This window comes from Colobus angolensis, unplaced genomic scaffold, assembly GCF_000951035.1.
Source record: "Colobus angolensis palliatus isolate OR3802 unplaced genomic scaffold, Cang.pa_1.0 Scaffold1, whole genome shotgun sequence".
NCBI lineage: Eukaryota > Metazoa > Chordata > Mammalia > Primates > Cercopithecidae > Colobus > Colobus angolensis.
Genome location: NW_012110918.1, coordinates 4,814,033 through 4,834,344, shown reverse-complemented (window position 1 = coordinate 4,834,344; position 20,312 = coordinate 4,814,033). Strand labels below are relative to the sequence as shown.

Genomic DNA, 20,312 nt, shown 5'->3' with positions numbered 1-20,312 from the left:
ATGAATGCAGTGAGGGAATATCCATTTGGGAGTTATGCAAGATTAAAACATTTCTTCTAAAATTAATTATTTGTTGATTTGACCTTATAAGTTAGAAATTAGATTTTACTTTTGGAAATAAGTAGCTGTCTTTATTTATGATACATTTCATTCCCTCACAGATGACCAATATACAAAGTTACAGAAATTTAGTTTTTTTTAAAAAGTACATGCTTGTTTAAAATATTAAAATATCTGTACATTCCAAACCAGATTGTCTTTATCTGTCATTGAGTATTATTTCTGTGAGTTGTTGAAGCAGTTTTTCAGTATGAGAATTAGCTTTGTTGGTGAGAAAAGCTTGGTACATAGCAAGAATATATCCATTTATATACAGTGTGTAATAAGTGTCTTTTTTTTAATTGTAGGACTATGTTTTTGCAGCTGTTTTCAACAGTACTATGGTTTATTCTTTACCTATATTAGTGAATATCATTAGTAACTACTATCTTTATCATTTAAATGTGACTGAAACCATCCAGATCTGGAGTACCCCATTCTTTCAAGTAAGCCAATGTATATACAGATAAATTTCCATATGCGTGTCATATTTATAATAACCGTTAAAAAAACAAGCAAAAATAACTAAATATGTAGAAGTTTATCTTGTGAGGTCTCTTAGTTTTCTTAAAACTCAAGTGAGAAATGGTTTACATTAAGGTTTATGATTCCCCAGTTTAAGTATGTTTCAGGGTACAGGAGATTCTGTTTTGGTATTGATATTTGTATAAGGAATAAGTGTGTTCTGTATTGATCATAGAATATAATATAATTTTTAAATGAATGGTTTTTACCCGAAATCCAGATATTGGGGTATTGAAAAAAACTTGAGAAGTCACCCGGACAACCATTTTTCCTCTAGATAGAACTGTTGGATTGTGCATATCAGAGTCAACTTAAGATTACAGAAAAGCATTCAGCATTTTTTCTCTTAATCCTTTTGATTTTCATATGCTAAAAATAAATGGACAAATATCTGGAACAATATTTTCTATTTTCTCTTGTCATACTTTTAAAAACAGCTTCATTGAAATATAATGCCCAATCAACCTGACCATTATTTAAAGTATACACTTCAGTGTTTTTTATCATGCTCATAGAGTTGTGTAATCCTCACTACAGTCAGTTTTAGATATACCATCACTCCACCCCCCAAAAAATAACCCCTATACTCATTAGTAATCACTCATTTCCTCTCATACCCACTCCCAACCCTAGGCAACCACTAATGTACTTTCTGTATCTATGGATTTCCTTATGTTAGACATTTTATATAAATGGGGAATCATACAGTAGGTAGTCTTTTTTTGTCTGCTTTCTTGTACTTAGCATACTGCTTTGAAGATTCATCCATTTTGTAACACATATCAGTGCTTCATTTATTTTTACTACTAAATCATATTTCATTGTGTGGAATGTATGGAATGTTTATGTGAAATACCACATTCTGTTTATCCGTTCATCAGTTGATGGCATTTGGGTTATTTCCACCTTTTGGCTATTATGAGTAATGCTATGACTATTTTAGTACAAGATTTTGATGAGCATATGTTTTTATTTCTCTTGGATGTATAGCTAGGAGTGGAATTGCTAGATCATCTAGTAACTCTATGTTTAACACTTGAAGAACTGCCAAACTGCCTTCCAAAATGTTAGCATCATTTTCCATTTCCAGCAGCAGTGTCTGTGGAGAGGTATCTCATATTATGAAATATTTCAAACCTACAGAAATTGAACCAGCTACTATCCAAATATTTCAAATGATAATATTGCATAATATTTGTTTTTAATAAAACTTTAAAGATACAGGTGAAAACTCATGTTACCCCTCTCCAACCTTATTTCTTCTTTCCCATAGAAGTAACCACAATTCACAGTTTCACAATTTGTAATTCCCATACTTGTTTTTATGATGTTACTACATATGTCTGTGTCCATAGCAATTACACAAGATTTTACAACTTATAATTTTCATCAAACACTGACATATAATCATATTATATTTTGAAAGAAATAAATGGGAGTTTTTAAAGCTAACTATTCATATAGATAGTCATATTAATATTTCACATTTGTTTCTTCCTTCATTAGATTCTGTATGATTGGATCCAACTCTAGTCTTGTTCATTTCCACTTCTTGCACTAGTCTACATATTTGTGGGTCTTTCTTGGCCAGTCATTCTTTCATGTAGACTATGCCAGTCATTCTTTCATGTAGACTATGCCTGGGTTAGATATGCTAATATGTTCTTTCTAAGGTTTTGATTTTTTTTTTTAGGATATAAGAAATATCCTAAGATATATTTTAAGACATAGAATGATTCTCAGTTTCATTTGTTATTCTGTGGTTGTCTTTCAGGAAATTACCGACATAGTTTTTAAAATTGAGCTGTATTTTCAAGCAGCTTTGCTTGGAATCATTGTTACTGCAATGCCACCTTACTTTGCCATGGAAAATGCAGAGAATCATAAGGTAATGACTCAGTTAAAAATATATAATTTGCTGATAAGAAGTGTCGTATAAAAATAACCTATTTGCATGATTGCAAGGCTTACTATAATTGTTATTTTAGAAATAAGTAAATGAAATATAAATACATTTATTATAGTTTCTTATTGTAATAGTAGTGATAATTAATATTTATTACTTGAGACTTGCTACATACCTTAAAAATTATATTTTCTAATTCTCACAACATTGTGAGGTAAGATTTTTGTTACCGATTTCTTATAGATCAGGAAATCAAAGATGGTATTGTTCATATGACTTGCTCAGGTTGACTCAACTTGTTTGAATTGTGGATTTGGGAACTGACTATGATCTTTATGTCCTTAACTGGCACACTAACATGCCTGTCCCTTTTATCCTTTAACAGGGGTATTAAGTAGTCAAGGTGCTAAATTCTTATTAATGGAAAAAAAAAAGGTGAAAGTGATTGTCATCATTAGGGCCTTGGAGAAATTGCTAAGTATACAGAGGTTCTTTGGTATTCTTTCACTTTCTTTTTGCACCTTTCCCTTTTGTTTTCCTTCAGGCATATAGTGATCTTGTACACTCTTTGGCTGTTCAAAGTCTCCCACTCTTTCACTCTACTGAGATTATATCTTACTCCTCTAATAAAAATTCTGATCATCTTCACAGATGATCTTGATTAAGTAAAAACAAATTTGTCTAAATTAACTTACAGACTGTGATGAATAATGAACTCATTATTTTAATAAATTCTAAAAAGATAAATTCTAGGCCAGGTATGGTGGCCCATGCCTGTAATCCCAGCACTTTGGGAGGTCGAGGTGGGCGGATCACCTGAGGTTGGGAATTTGAGACCAGCATGACCGACATGGAGAAACCCTGTCTCTACTAAAACTACAAAAAAAATTAGCCAGGCGTGGTGGTGCATGCCTGTAATCTCAGCCACTCGGGAGGCTGAGGCAGGAGAATCACTTGAACCTGAGAGATGGAGGTTGAGGTGAGCCGAGATCATGCCATTGCACTACAGCCTGGGCAACAAGAGCAAAATCTCCATCTCATAAATAAATAAATAAATAAATAAAATAAATTCTAATAGAAATTTTGTTATTTGTTTAGTATAAAAGTAACACATATCTCTATTTTTAAAATAATATTCAATTTTTGTCATAAATATACTCATTGTAGTAATGTATAAATTATAGAAAAGCATAAGGAATATAGAAATCCATAACCCACTGCACGATAATAAAACTTACTGGACATTTGCATTTTTCTTTCTTGTTTCAACTGAAACATTTTTAATTAAACTTTTTATTTTGAGATAGTTGTATATTCATGTTTATTTGTTAGAAATGACGGAGAGATCCAGTGTACTCTTTACATTTTTTATTTGAGACGGAGTCTCGCTCTGTCACCCAGGCTGGAGTGCAGTGCCCGGATCTCAGCTCACTGCAAGTTCCGCCTCCCGGGTTCCCGCCGTTCTCCTGCCTCAGCCTCCCAAGTAGCTGGGGCTACAGGCACCCGCCACCTCGCCCGGCTAGATTTTTGTATTTTTTAGTAGAGACGGGGTTTCACCGTATTGGCCAGGATGGTCTCGATCTCCTGACCTCGTGATCCACCCGTCTCGGCCTCCCAAAGTGCTGGGATTACAGGTTTGAGCCACCGCGCCCGGCCACTCTTTACATTTTATCCCAATGATAACATCTTGTAAAATTATAGAAAAATGTAACAGGATATTGGCATTGATACAGTCAAGATACAGAACATTTCTGTCACCAAAAATATTCCCATTTTTTTTTGCCCTTTCCTAGCCTCTCTGACCTGTGGCAACCACTACTCTGTTCTCTTATTTCTGGAATTTTGATAGTTCAAAAATGTAAAATGGCATCACAATAAGTTTTCTTTTGGGATTAGCTTTTATCAACTAGCATTTTTTTTTAAATTCATCCAATTTGTATGTATCTATAAGCCATTCTTTTTATTGCTGGTTAATATTCCATGGTATGGATACATCACACTTTCTCTGACCGTTTGCCTGTTGAAAAACATTTGGATTATTTTCCATTTTTGGCTATTATGAAAAAGTTGCTGTGAACATTTGCATACAGGTTTTGTGTAAACATAAGTTTTCATTTCTCTGGAATAAATGCCCAAGAGTGTAATTGCTGAATCATACGTGTTTAGTTTTATAAGAAATTGCCAAATTATTTTCCAGGATGAGTATTCCATTTTATATTACCCTCCCAGCAATATGTGAATGACAGAAGTTTGAATTATCCAAAATAATTGCATTTGCTTTGGCTTATGTTTTTATTCTTGTATTAGAATTTACATGTGTCTCATGTTCTCATAATTCATTGAACAGAAAACTTGCCAATTTTGTTCATTTCTCCTCTTCTTAACTAATCTTTATATTTCATGCTTCCTTTATCTCACTCTGTGGACAGCTCTTTCATATAATACCTTTAGTTATTAGGAGTAGATATTTTTACAGATGGCAAAAATCAACTAAATAAAGTTGTTAGGTATTTGGATTTGTGAAATATTTTAGAAATTTCAAATTAAATGAGAACCTGAGATAAGAAAACTATGATCATTTAAGTTTACAATTAACAAATTTGTGACATAAGTAACACCTTGGATTTATATACTATGCCAGTGTACATAAAAGGCTTTGAACATTTCAGAAGCTTTCACTTAAGCTGAAAGCCTTATGTAAATCCAAAGGATACTTGGCAATTTATTAGTGTTTTTATTTATGAAAGGTTCATTTTTTAAAAAGAGAATTATTTTTCTGTGTAAACATATCTTCCCATCTGTTTCCACAGTATTTCAAAAGCTGTAATGTTTTGGCTATTTATTGTTTGTATGGCTGTTAACCCCAACTGCCGTGACACCTTTTGTTTTATTTTAATCTCAGTTTCTTAGCACTACTGTATTCTGATTCTTAAAAATTTTGTTGAAATTGTTACTACTTAGAGATAATGAGCCAAATTAAAGGCTGAATGGAATTTTTATTTAGTGTGAGGGAGACTTTTATTACCTGTAGCCTGGAATGTGACCTTTTGGGTTTCGCTGATGTAATATTAAGAGATCTGCAATAATTTACTAATTTATTTGTATGTTTCTAAAGTGTCTAAAGTTATAATTTTTTTCTTTTTTTTAGATCAAAGCTTATACTCAACTTAAACTTTCAGGTCTTTTGCCATCTGCATATTGGATTGGACAAGCTGTTGTTGATATCCCCTTATTTTTTATCATTCTTATTTTGATGCTAGGAAGCTTATTGGCATTTCATTATGGATTGTATCTTTATACTGTAAAGTTCCTTGCTGTGGTAAGTTAGTGTTGTACTCATGCTATTTATAGATACAATTTTATTTAAAAACTATTTATAAACATAACAATTGACTTACTGAATAATTTGGTTATTTTTTAAAGAAAATTGAGCAAGTATCTATTGTATTTAATACATGTAATCATTTTATATGATTGTAAGTGACTTTTAAAAACAATAATTTACCACTATTTTAAAATAATTTCTTGAGACTAAAGTGATCTTTCATGTAGACCACCTACTTGGGTGTAATCAGGAACGCTTTAATATATTCCTTCCTTAAAATGCCTTTCTTGGTTTTACTTATGCCTGAAAATAATTTCGCAAAGGATAAGCGCTTTTATTCCATAGTTTAAAACATAGCTTAATATTTCTATATCTCAATAATGGGCAAGCTGTGAGCCAGATGAAGAACACAATCCCGTTTACAATAGCCACAGAAAAATTAAAATACCTAGGAATACATCTAACAAAGGAGATGAAAGATCTCTACGGGGAGAACTATAACACATTGCTGAAGGAATTCAGAGGTGATACAAACAAATGGAAAAACATTTCATGCTCACGGATTAGAAGACTCAATGTGTTAAACTGGCCATACTGCCCAAAGCAATCTACAGATTCAACACTGTTCCTATCAAACTACCAACATTATTCATCACAGAATTTTAAAAAACTATTCTAAAATTCATATGGAACCCCAAAAGAACCCAAATGGCTAAAGGAATCCTACATAAGCTGAGCGCAGTGGCTCACACCTGTAATCCCAGCACTTTGGGAGGCCGAGGCAGGTGGATCACAAGGTCAAGAAATCAAGACCATCCTGGCCGACATGGCGAAACCCCATCTGTACTAAAAATACAATAAATTAGCTGGGCGTGGTGGCATGTGCCTGTAGTCCCAGCTACTCAGGAGGTTGAGGCAGGAGAATCGCTTGAACCCAGGAAGTGGAGGTTGCAGTGAGCTGAGATCGTGCCACTGCACTCCAGCCTGAGCACCAGAGAGAGACTCCATCTCAAAAAAAAAAAAAAAAAGAATCCTACCTAAAAAGAACAAAGCCAGAGGCATTTCATTACCTGACTTCAAACTATACTATAAGGCTCCAGTGACCAAAACAGCATGATACTGGTACAAAAACAGACATGTAGACCAATGAAACAGAATAGAGGACCCAGAAATAAAGCCACACATCTATAGCCATCTGATCGTCAACAAAGTTGACAAAAATAAGCAATCGGAAAGGACTCTGTGTTCAATAAATGGTCCTGGGATAGCTGGCTAGCCGTATGCCGAAGAATGAAATTGGGCCTCCACCTTTTACCATATATAAAAAGTAACTCAAGATGGATTAAAGATTTAAGGGTAAGACATCAAACTTTAAGAATTCTACAAGAAAACCTAGGAAATACCGTTCTGGACATTGGGAAAGAATTTATGACTAAAAAAGTCTTCAAAAGCAATTGCAACAGAAATAAAAATTGACAAATGGCACCTAATTAAACTAAAAAGCTTCTGCACAGCAAAATAAACTATAAACAGAGTAAATGGACAATGTACAGAATGGGAGAAAATACAAACTATGCATCCAACAAAGGCCTAGTATCCATAATCTATAAGGCACTTAAACAATTCAGCAGTCAAAAAACAACGAACTCTTAAAACGTGGGCAGAAGATACGAACAGACACTTCTCAAAAGAAGACATGTAAGTGGACAACAAATGTATGAAAAAATGGACAACATGTAAGTGGACAACAAATGTATGAAAAAATGCTGTACATCAGAGAAATGCAAATCAAAACCACAGTGAGATACCATCTCACATTAGTTAGAATGGCTATGATTAAAAAGTCAAAAACCAACAGATGCTGGCGAGGCTACGGAGAAAATGAAATGCTTATATACTTTTGGTGGCAATGTAAACTTCAGCAACCATGGAAAGCAGTTTGGAAAGTTCTCAAAAAACTTAAAACAAAACTACCTTACAACTCAGAAACCCTATCACTGGGTATATATCCAAAAGAAAATAAATCATTCTACCAAAAAGACTCATGAGCTGGTATGTTCATTGCAGCACTTTTCACAATAGCAAAGACATGGAATCAACCTAGGAGCCCATCAACCAGTGATTGAATAAAGAAAGTGCGGTACATATATACCATGGAATACTGTGCAGCCGTAAAAAAGAATGAAATTATTTCTGTTGCGGCAGCACAGATGCAGTTGGAGGCCATTATTCTAAGTGAATTAACAAAGGAACAGAAAACCGACTATTGCATGTTCCCACTTATATGTGGGAGCTCAATTGGGTAAACATGGGCATAAAAATGGCAACAATAGACACTGGGCACTGTTAGATGGGGGCAGGAGGAAGGGGAGCAAGGGTTGAAAAACTGTTGTGTACTATGTCCGGTACTTAGGTGACAGAATCAATTATACCCCAAACCTCAGCATCATGCAGTATACCTGTGTAACAAACCTGCACATGTATCTCCTGAATTTAAAGTAAAACTGGAAATTATTTAAAATAAAACAAAATATAACAAAATATCAAAGAAGAGACTGATTTGCATTCGTATGCACATGTAGATGACTGACAGTAGGCCTTTCATTGAATACTTTAATATTAGGAAAAAGGGAAAACAGAGTTAGGTGAGGTTGATGACTCAACCTCATCATCAAGGTTAGTTTCAGGTGAGGCTGAAACTAAACTTACCGATTTTGTCAGAGATCATAATGACCTTATATGTTAGTTTCTGCCATATAAAATAATGTTTTTCTTAAACTTTAAAAAATAAAGTGCTGTACATTAAAATAGTAGCTAATATTTGAGAGAGATTAAGTTGTAGCTAGCTATACTTGCTTTTTATAATTATGAGAGATAGTATTTTACTTGGTATAAAAAACTACAAATAGTGTTCAGTTTAAATGACTTATTTAGGATTGTATTAATAATTATTTCTTAATATTTAATATGACTAGTATTTCATGTCATGTGTATTGTAAGCTGTTCATATTTTTATAGAAACATATTTCTGATTTACAGGTTTTTTGCCTTATTGGTTATGTTCCATCACTTATTCTGTTCACTTATATTGCTTCTTTCACCTTTAAGAAAATTTTAAATACCAAAGAATTTTGGTCATTTGTCTATTCTGTGGTAAGTCACATTTTACATTATTTCAACTTTCCATAGCAGTTTAATTAAAAGTCACGAATTCTTTCCTGATTATACTAAAAATGTTACATGTCTTTTGTAAGTGCAGAATTTAGGTAGATAATTGGCAGCTTCTTTTTGTGTACATTTGTCTTCTGAATCATCCTTTCCACCTAGGAACAATATGGAAGACATTTAGCAACTAGTGTATCAAGGACACTAGTTACAAACAAGTGATATTGTTGTTGCTTGCTGGCTAAATATCATCTCTAGTTCCATGTTTTATTAGAGGATTGAAAAAATAGTTTAATGCTTAGACACCAATTTGTAAGTCAGTTTGTATGAAGTTTGTAAACACTTCGTCTCTTGTTTATTTTTTCTTTAGACAGCGTTGGCTTGTGTTGCAATCACTGAAATAACTTTCTTTATGGGATACACAATTGCAACTATTCTTCATTATGCCTTTTGTATCATCATTCCAATCTATCCACTTCTAGGTTGCCTGATTTCTTTCATAAAGGTAATTCTGCTAAATATTTTAATATGTTAAAAAACATAAATAAATATGGTCTGAATTGGGGATGTTAGTTCTTGTACAGAAAATAGTAAAATACATCAGGCTAGTGGCTACTGCTTGATTATTAATTATTATTAATGCAGCATAAATTATTGTAAGCTCTTGTCAAACTGTAAATTCTCAAAGGAAAAGGGCTATGTTCATTACAGGTTCTCTGATGCTCAAAATGATGTATGTAATTAGAAGTGTGACATGATTTCAGTCAGTATTTGTTTTCAGGAGTTTATTGGTGATTAAATAATGTATTTTACTATAAAGGGCCGAGAAAGAATAAAGTATGAGAGATTTTCTACAAGAAAAAATAGAGACAAAAACCAGATTCATTTTATTAAGGCTGGATAAATTGAAAAAAATTTCCATGTGATTAGAAAAAATATTGTTATGAATTCTTGATTTAGAATTGCTAATTAATTCTACTTTCTAATCCTACTACCCCTGCTTCCCTTTTTAGGTCTCAGTTCAATGTGTTTAATTTATATTGATCCTCAGAAATATTTTGGGACAGGGAAGATTTCAAGTAAAAAATATAACTTACTAATATGAATAGCTAACTTATTTATAGAAAGTACATGTTTGCTAAACAAAATACGTTTTTTCATTTTAATCCAAATATTTCTACATATTGCAGCTTACACATTTTCAAAACGTTTTGTCTTAGATTTCTTGGAAGAATGTACGAAAAAATGTGGACACCTATAATCCATGGGATAGGCTTTCAGTAGCTGTTATATCGGTAAGAAATAAAGTGTTTTTGTGAGTTAGCATGTTACCTTAAGAATAGTTTGGTCCTATGGTTTTAACTATATTTAGTTTTTTATCCTGTTGCATGAAAAAGAAGGTGCATAAAAAGTTAAGCGTGTTACTTAACGCTAGCTAATCTGTGTTTCAGTGGGGAGTACCTTTCATTTACTGAATGTGTTCACTTTAATATAGCCTTTTATATGTTATTAATTCTATTTAATTACAGTTGTGTCTTTCTTAGAAGCAAAAACAAAGTTTTTGTGTTTCATTATATTTTATAAAGCTGACAACAAATGAATGATACAGAGGTAGAAAATAAGTGAAGAATTTGCTAAAAATAATTCTGCTTTGGTTTGTATTAAAATTTATTTTTAATTATCTTTATCATGTCAAGTATGAAAAAGGTTGTGATTGCTTCTCTTGGTAATGGCAAGGAACTTGATGTATATAGTCTTAGTTCCGTTGGCAAAGGAAAAAACTACAACAACAAATCTTTTAGTCATGAGCTGCTACATGTTTTTCTTTTAGCCCTACCTGCAGTGTGTACTGTGGATTTTCCTCTTACAATACTATGAGAAAAAATATGGAGGCAGATCAATAAGAAAAGATCCCTTTTTCAGGTCAGTTGATTTTTTAAAAGTTTTAAATGTTCTTAGTATATTTACAGAACTGTGTAATCATCACCATAACATCATTTTGGAACATTTCCAGCACTCCAAAAAGAAACTTTGTACCCATTTACAGTCACTTTCTTATCCCTACTTCCATAGCCCCCAGACTTAGGTAACCACTAATCTACTTTCTGTTTCTGTCAGATTTGCCTATTCTGAACACTTTATATAACTGGACAATGGAAATATGCTTTGGAAAACTTCAGTCAAAAGGCCAACGATACTCTTAAATCCTTACATTTAACTTTTATATCTATTTACTTTTTACCATAGTTGGTTGACATGTTATTTTAATGTTGGAAAATCATCAGATTTGCCAGATAACATCTTTTAAAAATTACTAGGATTTGGGCTCTATAATTAGTATCTAGCATATGGTTTTACACTTAGTATAATGTTTGGAAGGTTCATCATGTAGTCGCGTGTAGCAGTACTTCACTACCTTTTTATTTTTGCTGAGTAATATTACATTGTATGTACATTGTACACTGCTCTTTATATATATCAGTACTGCACTTTATATCAATGAGTTGCTTTTACTTTTCAGCTATTATGAACTATGTTGCTATGAACATTTGTATACTACTTTTTCTATGGGCATATATTTTCATTTCTCTTGGGTGGATACCTAGAAATGGGATTGCTGTGTCATTTGAGGAATTGCCAGACTGTTTGTAGAGTGGTAATACGATTTTACACTGCCGCTAGGAATGTTTTATGGTTCTGTTTTCTCCACATCCTTGCCAATGCTTGTTATTGTTTGTCTTTTTTACATATTCTTCCAAATATATTAGCTAATTTATTTTTACTTGTTCTTCTGTCCAGCCTTGCTTACATGATTCATCACTTTGTTATCATTTCAGCATCCTCAACTTTTGTCTTTTTGACCTGTCCACTAAAAATTATAATTATTGGTGAATTGAATTATATGCTGGAAAAAATAACATGAAAGTTCCATTTAATAATACTACATATTTATTCCATATAAATTCAGCTGGTTTTTTAAAAAAATGATTTTAGATCTGGGGGTAAATGTGCATGTTTGTTAGCTGGATATATTGCATATTGATTGGAATTGGGCTTCTAGTGTAACATTACCCAAATAGTGAACATTGTACCTAATAGGTAGTTTTTCAACCCTCATCCCTGCCCTCTTTTGAAGTCCATAGTCATAATGTTTCCATGTTTATGTTCATGTGTATCCACTGATAAGTGAGAACATGTTGTATTTGATTGTCTCTTTATACTTGTGATTACTTATAAGTGAAAACAGGTGGTATTTGATTGTCTGTTTCCAAATTACCTCACTTAGGATAATGGCCTCCAGTTCCATCCATGTTGCTGTAAAGAACATAATTTCATTCTTTTTATGGCTGTATAGTATTCCATGGTGTATATATACCATATGTTTTTTGTCCAGTCAACTGTTGATGGACTCTTAGGTTGGTTCTATGACTTTGCTATTGTGAATAGTACCATGATGAACATATGAGTGCAGGTGTCTTTTTTATGTAATGATTTTTTTTTTCCTTTGGGTATATACTCAGTAGTAGGATTGCTGGGTTGAATGGTAGTTATATTTTAATACTGTTTGGAAATATATCACATTTTCCTAGTTAGCACCTTCTTATCTCTTTCTTTTCAATAGTTATCCAAAGCTTTCTCTTTATTCCTCATATTCCTCAAATCACCTTCCTGCATCTCAGTAAATAATCTTGTCATTTATCTCAGAAAATAGAAGCACTCAATTATGAGTTATAAATTTCTACAAACTTACTCACATCTTCCATCATTTTTGCCTTTTCCCCATCCTAGAGGAAGTAGCAGCCCATCCTATTATCCAGGTCTTCATTTATTCTATATACTTGGAATATTGCTCAATTTTCTTTTTCTCTTTTTCTCTTTCCTTTCTGGATCTCAATGGTATATTTTTTGTGGGGTTGGGGAGGGTCACCTTTCTTCCATATATGAAAGAACCCATAGATCTCATTTGAACATTAATCCGTCTCTAATTCCTATTCTATATCTCTCTTTCCTTTCGTAGCCCAAATCTTTCTATCTCCAGTTACTCACCTTCCATCTACTCCTATAACTCCCTGCAATCTGCATTTTCCCTTACCTTTCCATTGATACTATTTTCAATAAGATAACTAAAGATTTTGTCTTTTAATTGTCTAGTAGGCTCAACTTATTTAACTACTCTGCAGCCTTTAATATGATTGACATTGTTCTCCTTACACATTTTTCTTTTCTTTTTTTTTTTGAGATGGAATCTCACTCTGTCATCCAGGCTGGAGTGCAGTATCATGATCTCAGCTCACTGCGGCCTTCACCTCCCAGGTTCAAACAATTCTCCTGCCTTAGCCTTCCAAGTAGCTGGGATTACAGGCATGTGCCACCAAACCCGGTTACTTTTTGTATTTTATTTTTTAGTACAGACAGGATTTCTCCATGGTGGCTAGGCTGGTCTCAAACTCTTGACCTCAAGTGATCTGCATGCCTTGGCCTCTTCAAGTGCCTGGATTACAGGCAGGAGCTACATTTTTGTTGTTCTTTGTTTTCCATTATGTCTTCTCCTGTTTGCCTCTATACTTCAACATCGCCTTTGCAAGCACTTCATACACTGTCTATCCCTAAAGATGGTGTTACTGTGGGTTCTGACATCAACCCTCTGCATCTACTCTTTCTGGGCAATTTCATTTATACTTGGGCTGTAAATTTTTTGAGGGCAAGGTTCATGTTTTTTCATCTTTCTTTTTGTGTAATAATACCTGACACCTACTAGTCATAAATAATATTGTTGAATAAATGAATGAGTTTAGGTAGTATCATCCAAATGCTATCAGTCATTGAAAAATAATGCTTGTGGCTGGGCATGGTGGCTTGAACCTGTAATCCCAGCACTTTGGGAGGCCGAGGCAGGTGGATCACCTGAGGCCAGGAGTTTGAGACCAGCCTGGGCAACATGGTGAAACCCTGTCTCTACTAAAAATACAAAAATGAGCCGGGTGTGGTGGCGGGTGCCTGTAATCCCAGCTACGCAGGAGGCCGAGGCAGGAGAATCGCCTGAACCCAGGAGACAGAGGTTATAGTGAGCTGAGATTGCACCACTTCACTCCAGCCTGGACAACAGAGTGAGACCATGTCTCAAAAAAAAAAAAAGAAAGAAAAAGAAAAATATCGCTTGTAATTCCACCTTTCAGAGATAATCCTAGATCTTATGTTAGTGTATTTTTTCAGTCTTTTCTCTGCCTAGTATCTGAATTTCTTACTATTTTTAATTATTTGAAAACCTACTGTCTTTATATATTTATTATATATATGTAGAAACCTTTCAATGAAGTCCAAGAATAGGAAGCTTCCAGAACCACCAAACAATGAGGATGAAGATGAAGATGTCAAAGCTGAAAGACTAAAGGTCAAAGAGCTGATGAGTTGCCAGTGTTGTGAGGAGGTAATTTATTCTTTATGACTAAGTCATAGTAAATATGAAATGATAAATTCCCAGTATATAGAAATTAATCTGAAAAATATTTTTCTTTGCATATGAAGCAATCTGAAAAAAATCTTTCTTGGAAAAAAATTACTTTGTTTACTTACTTTTGAATAAGTCAGGATTTCAGTCACAAATGGATATTTATTTGTACAGTATCCCCTTATTAGCCAATATAATTTTTGTAATATGGACATGAGGTATGTGCAGCCTGTCATTTCATGATAGGTTTTATAACTTTCTTTTTAAATACAATTTTTCTTATTAGAAACCATCCATTATGGTCAGCAATTTGCATAAAGAATATGATGACAAGAAAGATTTTCTTCTTTCAAGAAAAGTAAAGAAAGTGGCAACTAAATACATCTCTTTCTGTGTGAAAAAAGGCTGGTATTTAATTTTTTTATTACATAACTTTTCTGGAAGAGTAATTTCCACTTTTAGTATGATTGGATTATGAGTTGTTTTTCTTTTAATTCCTTTAGGAGAGATCTTAGGACTGCTGGGTCCAAATGGTGCTGGCAAAAGCACAATTATTAATATTCTGGTTGGTGATACTGAACCAACTTCAGGCCAGGTATGATATATAAGAGTATAGGATATGTTGAATGTGATTTATCTTTTTAATTAACAAACTTTTAATGACAAATTAGGATTTGATATTTAATTTTTATGTATCTTTTTGGCATTTTTTATACAGCTTGATCAAATTATTATCTTTTGGGTTATCTGTAAAAATAATGTGCATGGTGAAATTTTCAGACACATGTAGACACACACATATATACAGTATTTCTGCTTTTGCAGTGCTTATATGCATGAGTTATTTGCCAACTTAATGGAGGACAATTTTATTAGCTTCAGGAGACGTGGGAGCTTGTTTTGACCTGCCATCAGGTGGTCTTTTATTATAAGTGTGTCACTCACCACTTTGTGGATACTTCACAAAACTACCTTGATCCCATTTCCTGCTTCTATCCCCTTGCTTACTTTGTGTCAGCCACACTACTAACTCATTGCTTTCCTGGAAAATGCCAGACATACTGCCCAAGATGTTTCCTTTGTTTGGTTATACCTTATACCCTAGAAATATATGTACTAAATTCACTTATCTCTTTGGCTCAACTGTCACCGTCCAGTGAAGCTCCCTGATCATTAGCATTACATCTTGCTTTTTCATCCAACTCTTTATTACTCTTTCTGACCATGTCTCTGAACTCTGACTTACCTATATATGTCCTCCCATCATCAAACATCAAAAAGGAGTAAAAAATCTGACTGGGTTCTGTGGTTCATGCCTGTAATCCCAGCACTTTGGGAGGCTGAGGCAGGAGGATTGCTTGAGCTCAGGAATTCAAGACTAGCCTGAGCAACATAGTGAGACCTTGTCTCTGCTAAATTCAAAAAAGAAAACAAAATAGCCTGGCATGGTGGCACTTGTTTGTAGTCTCAGTTACTTAGCAATAATAATAATAATAATAGAGGAGTACAAATCTGACTTGATATTACTCTGGCTGTAGGAAGGGGTTTTAATTAATGTACTTGCCACTCCCTTCACAATGTAAATTAAACAAAATAGTAAAAATTGGTTTGTGTTTCTATAGGTATTTTTAGGAGATTATTCTTCAGAGACAAATGAAGATGATGATTCCCTGAAGTGTATGGGTTACTGTCCTCAGATAAACCCTTTGTGGCCAGATACTACGTTGCAGGAACATTTTGAAATTTATGGAGCTGTAAAAGGAATGAGTGCAAGTGACATGAAAGAAGTCATAAGTCGGTAAAATAATTGTCTTTAGATTCCTTTTGTTACTTAGAAAGGTTTACATTTCATATTTTTAAAATTTCATAACAAGCATTTCTGTGGACAATGATTTTTATAGAAAATGTTTATTACTTTTTCATATATTCTTTATGAAATATGAAAATATATTGATAGCTATAAATTATGATAGTTATAAAAAGGTCATTTTTCTATTTCTAGTTACAGGATGAATGTACCTGTAGATGTCATGAAACTTACTTTAATTGAAAGTGAACCATTTTATCAAGATATTAATTTATTTAAAATGACGTAAATTGGAGACTTTTGCCCTTACCTACTTACAATAAGCTTCAACTGAGTAACTATTCTAGAGAAAACAACATCAGGGATCACACCCAGTTGATATTCGTGTTTATATATGTCATGGTGCTCTCATTTTGTAATGTTCATTTTGCAGAATAACAAATGCACTTGATTTAAAAGAACATCTTCAGAAAACTGTAAAGAAACTACCTGCAGGAATCAAACGAAAGGTACTTTCATTAAACACCAAATAATGTCTGTATTTTTTTATTGATAGTTTAGTACCTGACTGTCTTGATAGATTCCTTATAGTGAACCTTTGTTAATTCCCCACCCGTCTTTTTCTTTCCATGTAGTTGTGTTTTGCTCTAAGTATGCTAGGGAATCCTCAGATTACTTTGCTAGATGAACCATCTACAGGTATGGATCCCAAAGCCAAACAGCACATGTGGTGAGTATGGTGCTTGTGACACAGTACATCATACTTCAGAATAGAACAGCTTCTTTTATTATATTAGTTTTATGTTATATGTACATCTTGATTTTAAATCCTATTCAAAGGATACAATAGTAATTAAAAATTAGATTTAGAGATTTCCTTAAGCTTTTGAAACTTTGCTGTATTTTTCATGAAGTGTTCATAATATTTTACATATTCTGAAACAGAAATAAGCATATGAGTCATTATTAAAATAAAGAGTTCTAGTGTTCTGAATAGTTTTTAAGTTTTTTTCTGGTCATTTAGCATACAAATCATCTTTCCCATAATAATGGTGTCTTGAATTTATGTTGGGACTCTTTCTAGTACAGTCATGCATTGCCTAATGACAGAGATACATTCTGAGAAAGGCGTTTTTGTCGTTGTGCAAACATAATAGAGTGTACTAATATAAATCTCTGGGTGGTTATAACCTACTACACACCTAGACTATATGGTACAGCCTATTACCTAGGCTATAAATCTGTAGAGCATATCACTACACTGAATACCGTAGGCAGTTGTAGCACAATGGTAAGTATTTGTGTATCTGGACATATCTTAACACAGAAAAGATACAGTAAAAATACAGTATTATAATCTTATGGGATCGCGGTTGGAAATGTGTTTCATCATTGACTGAAATGTCATAATGCAGTTCATGTAAAGTACTAATTAGTTGAACAACTCTTTTTTTTTTTTTTTTTTTTGAGACGAGGTGTTGTTCTGTTGCCCAAGCTGGAGTGCAGTGGTGCCATCTTGGCTCACTGCAACCTCTGCTTCCCGGGCTCAAGCAATTCTCCTGCCTCAGCCTTCCAAGTAGCTGGGACTATAGGCAAGAGCCACCATGCCCAGCTAACTTTTTGTATTTTTAGTAAAGACAGGGTTTCACCATGTTGGCCAGGCTGTTCCCGAACTCCTGACCTTAGGTGATCCGCCCGTTCGGCCTCCCAAAGTGCTGGGATTACAGGTATGAGCCACAGCACCTGGTCTTGAACAACTCTTTAAGCCTCGACTTCCATGTCTATAAATTGTAAGGTTTGGTTTGGATGCATGTTAAAGTTTTCTTATGATTCAAAGCCTGTTTTGGTTATAACAAGAAAAGGCATCAATTTTAAAATTTATTTATTGTCATACTTTTAGCCCATATTAATATTTGGAATCATAGAGTTTTTTTCCATTTGATAGGCTTTCAAAATGAAGGGAAAATAAATTAGACTATAAAAGTCATGGTTGGGTGCAGTGGCTCACGCCTGTAATCCCAGCACTTTGGGAGGCCAAGGCGGGCGGATCACGAGGTCAGGAGATGGAGACCATCCTGGCCAACATGGTGAAACCCCATCTCTACTAAAAATATAAAAATTAGCCAGGCATGGTGGCAAGCACCTGTAGTCCCAGCTACTTGGGAGGCTGAGGCAGGAGAATGGTATGAATCCGGGAGGTGGAGCTTGCAGTGAGCTGAGATCGTGCCACTGCACTCCAGCCTGGGGGACAGAGCGAGACTCCATCTCAAAAAAAAAAAAAAAAGAATGTAAAAGTCACAGTTGGGCAGGATGTAATATCCATAGCAATTGATGTTTGGTAAGTTTTAATTGACTTAATTAACCAACCAGTTGGATTTTTAAAAACCCATGTTTTTTAACAAGCAGATGTGTTCCTCTCTTTTTATTTCATTTATGTTTTATAGGCGAGCGATTCGAACTGCATTTAAAAACAAAAAGCGGGCTGCTATTCTGACCACTCATTATATGGAAGAGGCAGAGGCTGTCTGTGATCGAGTAGCTATCATGGTGTCTGGGCAGTTAAGGTTGATGTCTAAATAGCATGCCATTTAGGGGAAGAGGGTGGGGGCTGGATTTTGAATGTCATCATTTCAAAAACATGGCAATAGTTTGTAATTTAAATGTTAAATATTTTAGTTTTTGAGTTAGCTTTTTATAGATTGACTTGGAAGTATGTTGAGTTTTTTTAAAATGTGGCTGTCTACTTTGAATTTGAATTTACTTAATATTTCAATAACTTGGAATATTATTTTTAGGCATAGTACTTGTTATTTTAAAAAGTTGTTATATATTGGATTAATTATATAACACAAATATGAAATAAATATATGAGTTTCTACTTACATAAATAAATAATTGAGTAAAGAAATAAGTGTGAGAGAAGAGGTGCATCTTCCTTACAGAACAACTCCAAATAATATACGTAGATAATAGCCACTTCAAGGGAGGAGGCTTGATCTCCTATCCCCCAGGTTTGGACGGGACTTTGTAAAAAATAAACTACAGAAGAAGGAAAATAGTAACTTCACAGTTGAGAAAGCTGGCAAATACTACCTTAACTCAACAATGTTGTGCAGATATCATGTATTCACTGATATGATATGATGGAAAAAGTACTACAGCTGTGTGGTATTCTCTCCAAAACCCATAACCCAAGTCTAGTCATGAGAAAAATATCAGACTAACCCAAACTGAGGGAACTTCTACCACACCAGTACTTCTCAAAACTGTCAAAATCATGAAAAAGAAAGAAAGAATAAGAAACTGTCACCCACAGTTAGAGACTAAGGTGACACGATAGCTAAGAACACTATAGTATACGGATAGACCTGGAATAAACAAAGGACACTAGTAGAAAATTGGTGAAATCTAAATAAAGTATGGAGTTCAGTGACAAGGAATGTACCAATGTCGGTGTCTCAGTTGTGACGAATTTACCATGGAAATATAAGATGATAAGATTAGGGAAACTGAAACTGGATGAAGAGTGTATGGGAATGCTGTATTTTCTTTGTAATTTTTCTATAAATGTAAAGGTATATTTTTTAAAATGTAGTGATATGTGTGAGAAATTATTATTTGAAGCTGTCATTTTATATCTGAGCTTTCTTTTAAAAAATTACTTCAGATGTATTGGAACAGTACAACATCTAAAGAGTAAATTTGGAAAAGGCTACTTTTTGGAAATTAAATTGAAGGACTGGATAGAAAACCTAGAAGTAGACCGCCTTCAAAGAGAAATTCAGTATATTTTCCCAAATGCAAGCCGTCAGGAAAGGTAAAATTTTTAAAAATGTGGTTATATTTCTTTATAGAGCAAAGATTATAAAAAGTTATTATATTAAGGATTAAGTGAAAAATCATCTTTTTATTCATAGACTATATATGTATATCTGTGTATGTGAATATATATATATATTTCATATATGTGAAATATATGTGTCTGTAGATAATTTATATATATATATCTCTCTCTCTATATTATCACCAATACTGG

At 33.7% G+C, this 20,312-nt stretch overlaps 1 protein-coding gene across 2 annotated transcripts in view; it reads left to right on the top strand.

Annotated features, from left to right (window-relative positions):
- The window catches only part of ABCA5 (ATP-binding cassette, sub-family A (ABC1), member 5), a 78,500-nt gene that overhangs the window by 55,018 nt on the left and 3,170 nt on the right, over nucleotides 1-20,312 (top strand). For both annotated transcript variants that reach the window (XM_011933726.1, XM_011933652.1), the window contains 15 exons: nucleotides 408-545; nucleotides 2,399-2,512; nucleotides 5,679-5,849; nucleotides 8,895-9,008; nucleotides 9,391-9,525; nucleotides 10,241-10,315; nucleotides 10,852-10,943; nucleotides 14,322-14,448; nucleotides 14,756-14,873; nucleotides 14,973-15,064; nucleotides 16,092-16,267; nucleotides 16,710-16,785; nucleotides 16,912-17,006; nucleotides 18,721-18,840; nucleotides 19,944-20,093. In XM_011933726.1, coding sequence (XP_011789116.1) covers nucleotides 408-545; nucleotides 2,399-2,512; nucleotides 5,679-5,849; nucleotides 8,895-9,008; nucleotides 9,391-9,525; nucleotides 10,241-10,315; nucleotides 10,852-10,943; nucleotides 14,322-14,448; nucleotides 14,756-14,873; nucleotides 14,973-15,064; nucleotides 16,092-16,267; nucleotides 16,710-16,785; nucleotides 16,912-17,006; nucleotides 18,721-18,840; nucleotides 19,944-20,093 — 1,793 coding nt within the window. The remainder of the gene's footprint in view (nucleotides 1-407; nucleotides 546-2,398; nucleotides 2,513-5,678; nucleotides 5,850-8,894; nucleotides 9,009-9,390; nucleotides 9,526-10,240; nucleotides 10,316-10,851; nucleotides 10,944-14,321; nucleotides 14,449-14,755; nucleotides 14,874-14,972; nucleotides 15,065-16,091; nucleotides 16,268-16,709; nucleotides 16,786-16,911; nucleotides 17,007-18,720; nucleotides 18,841-19,943; nucleotides 20,094-20,312) is intronic.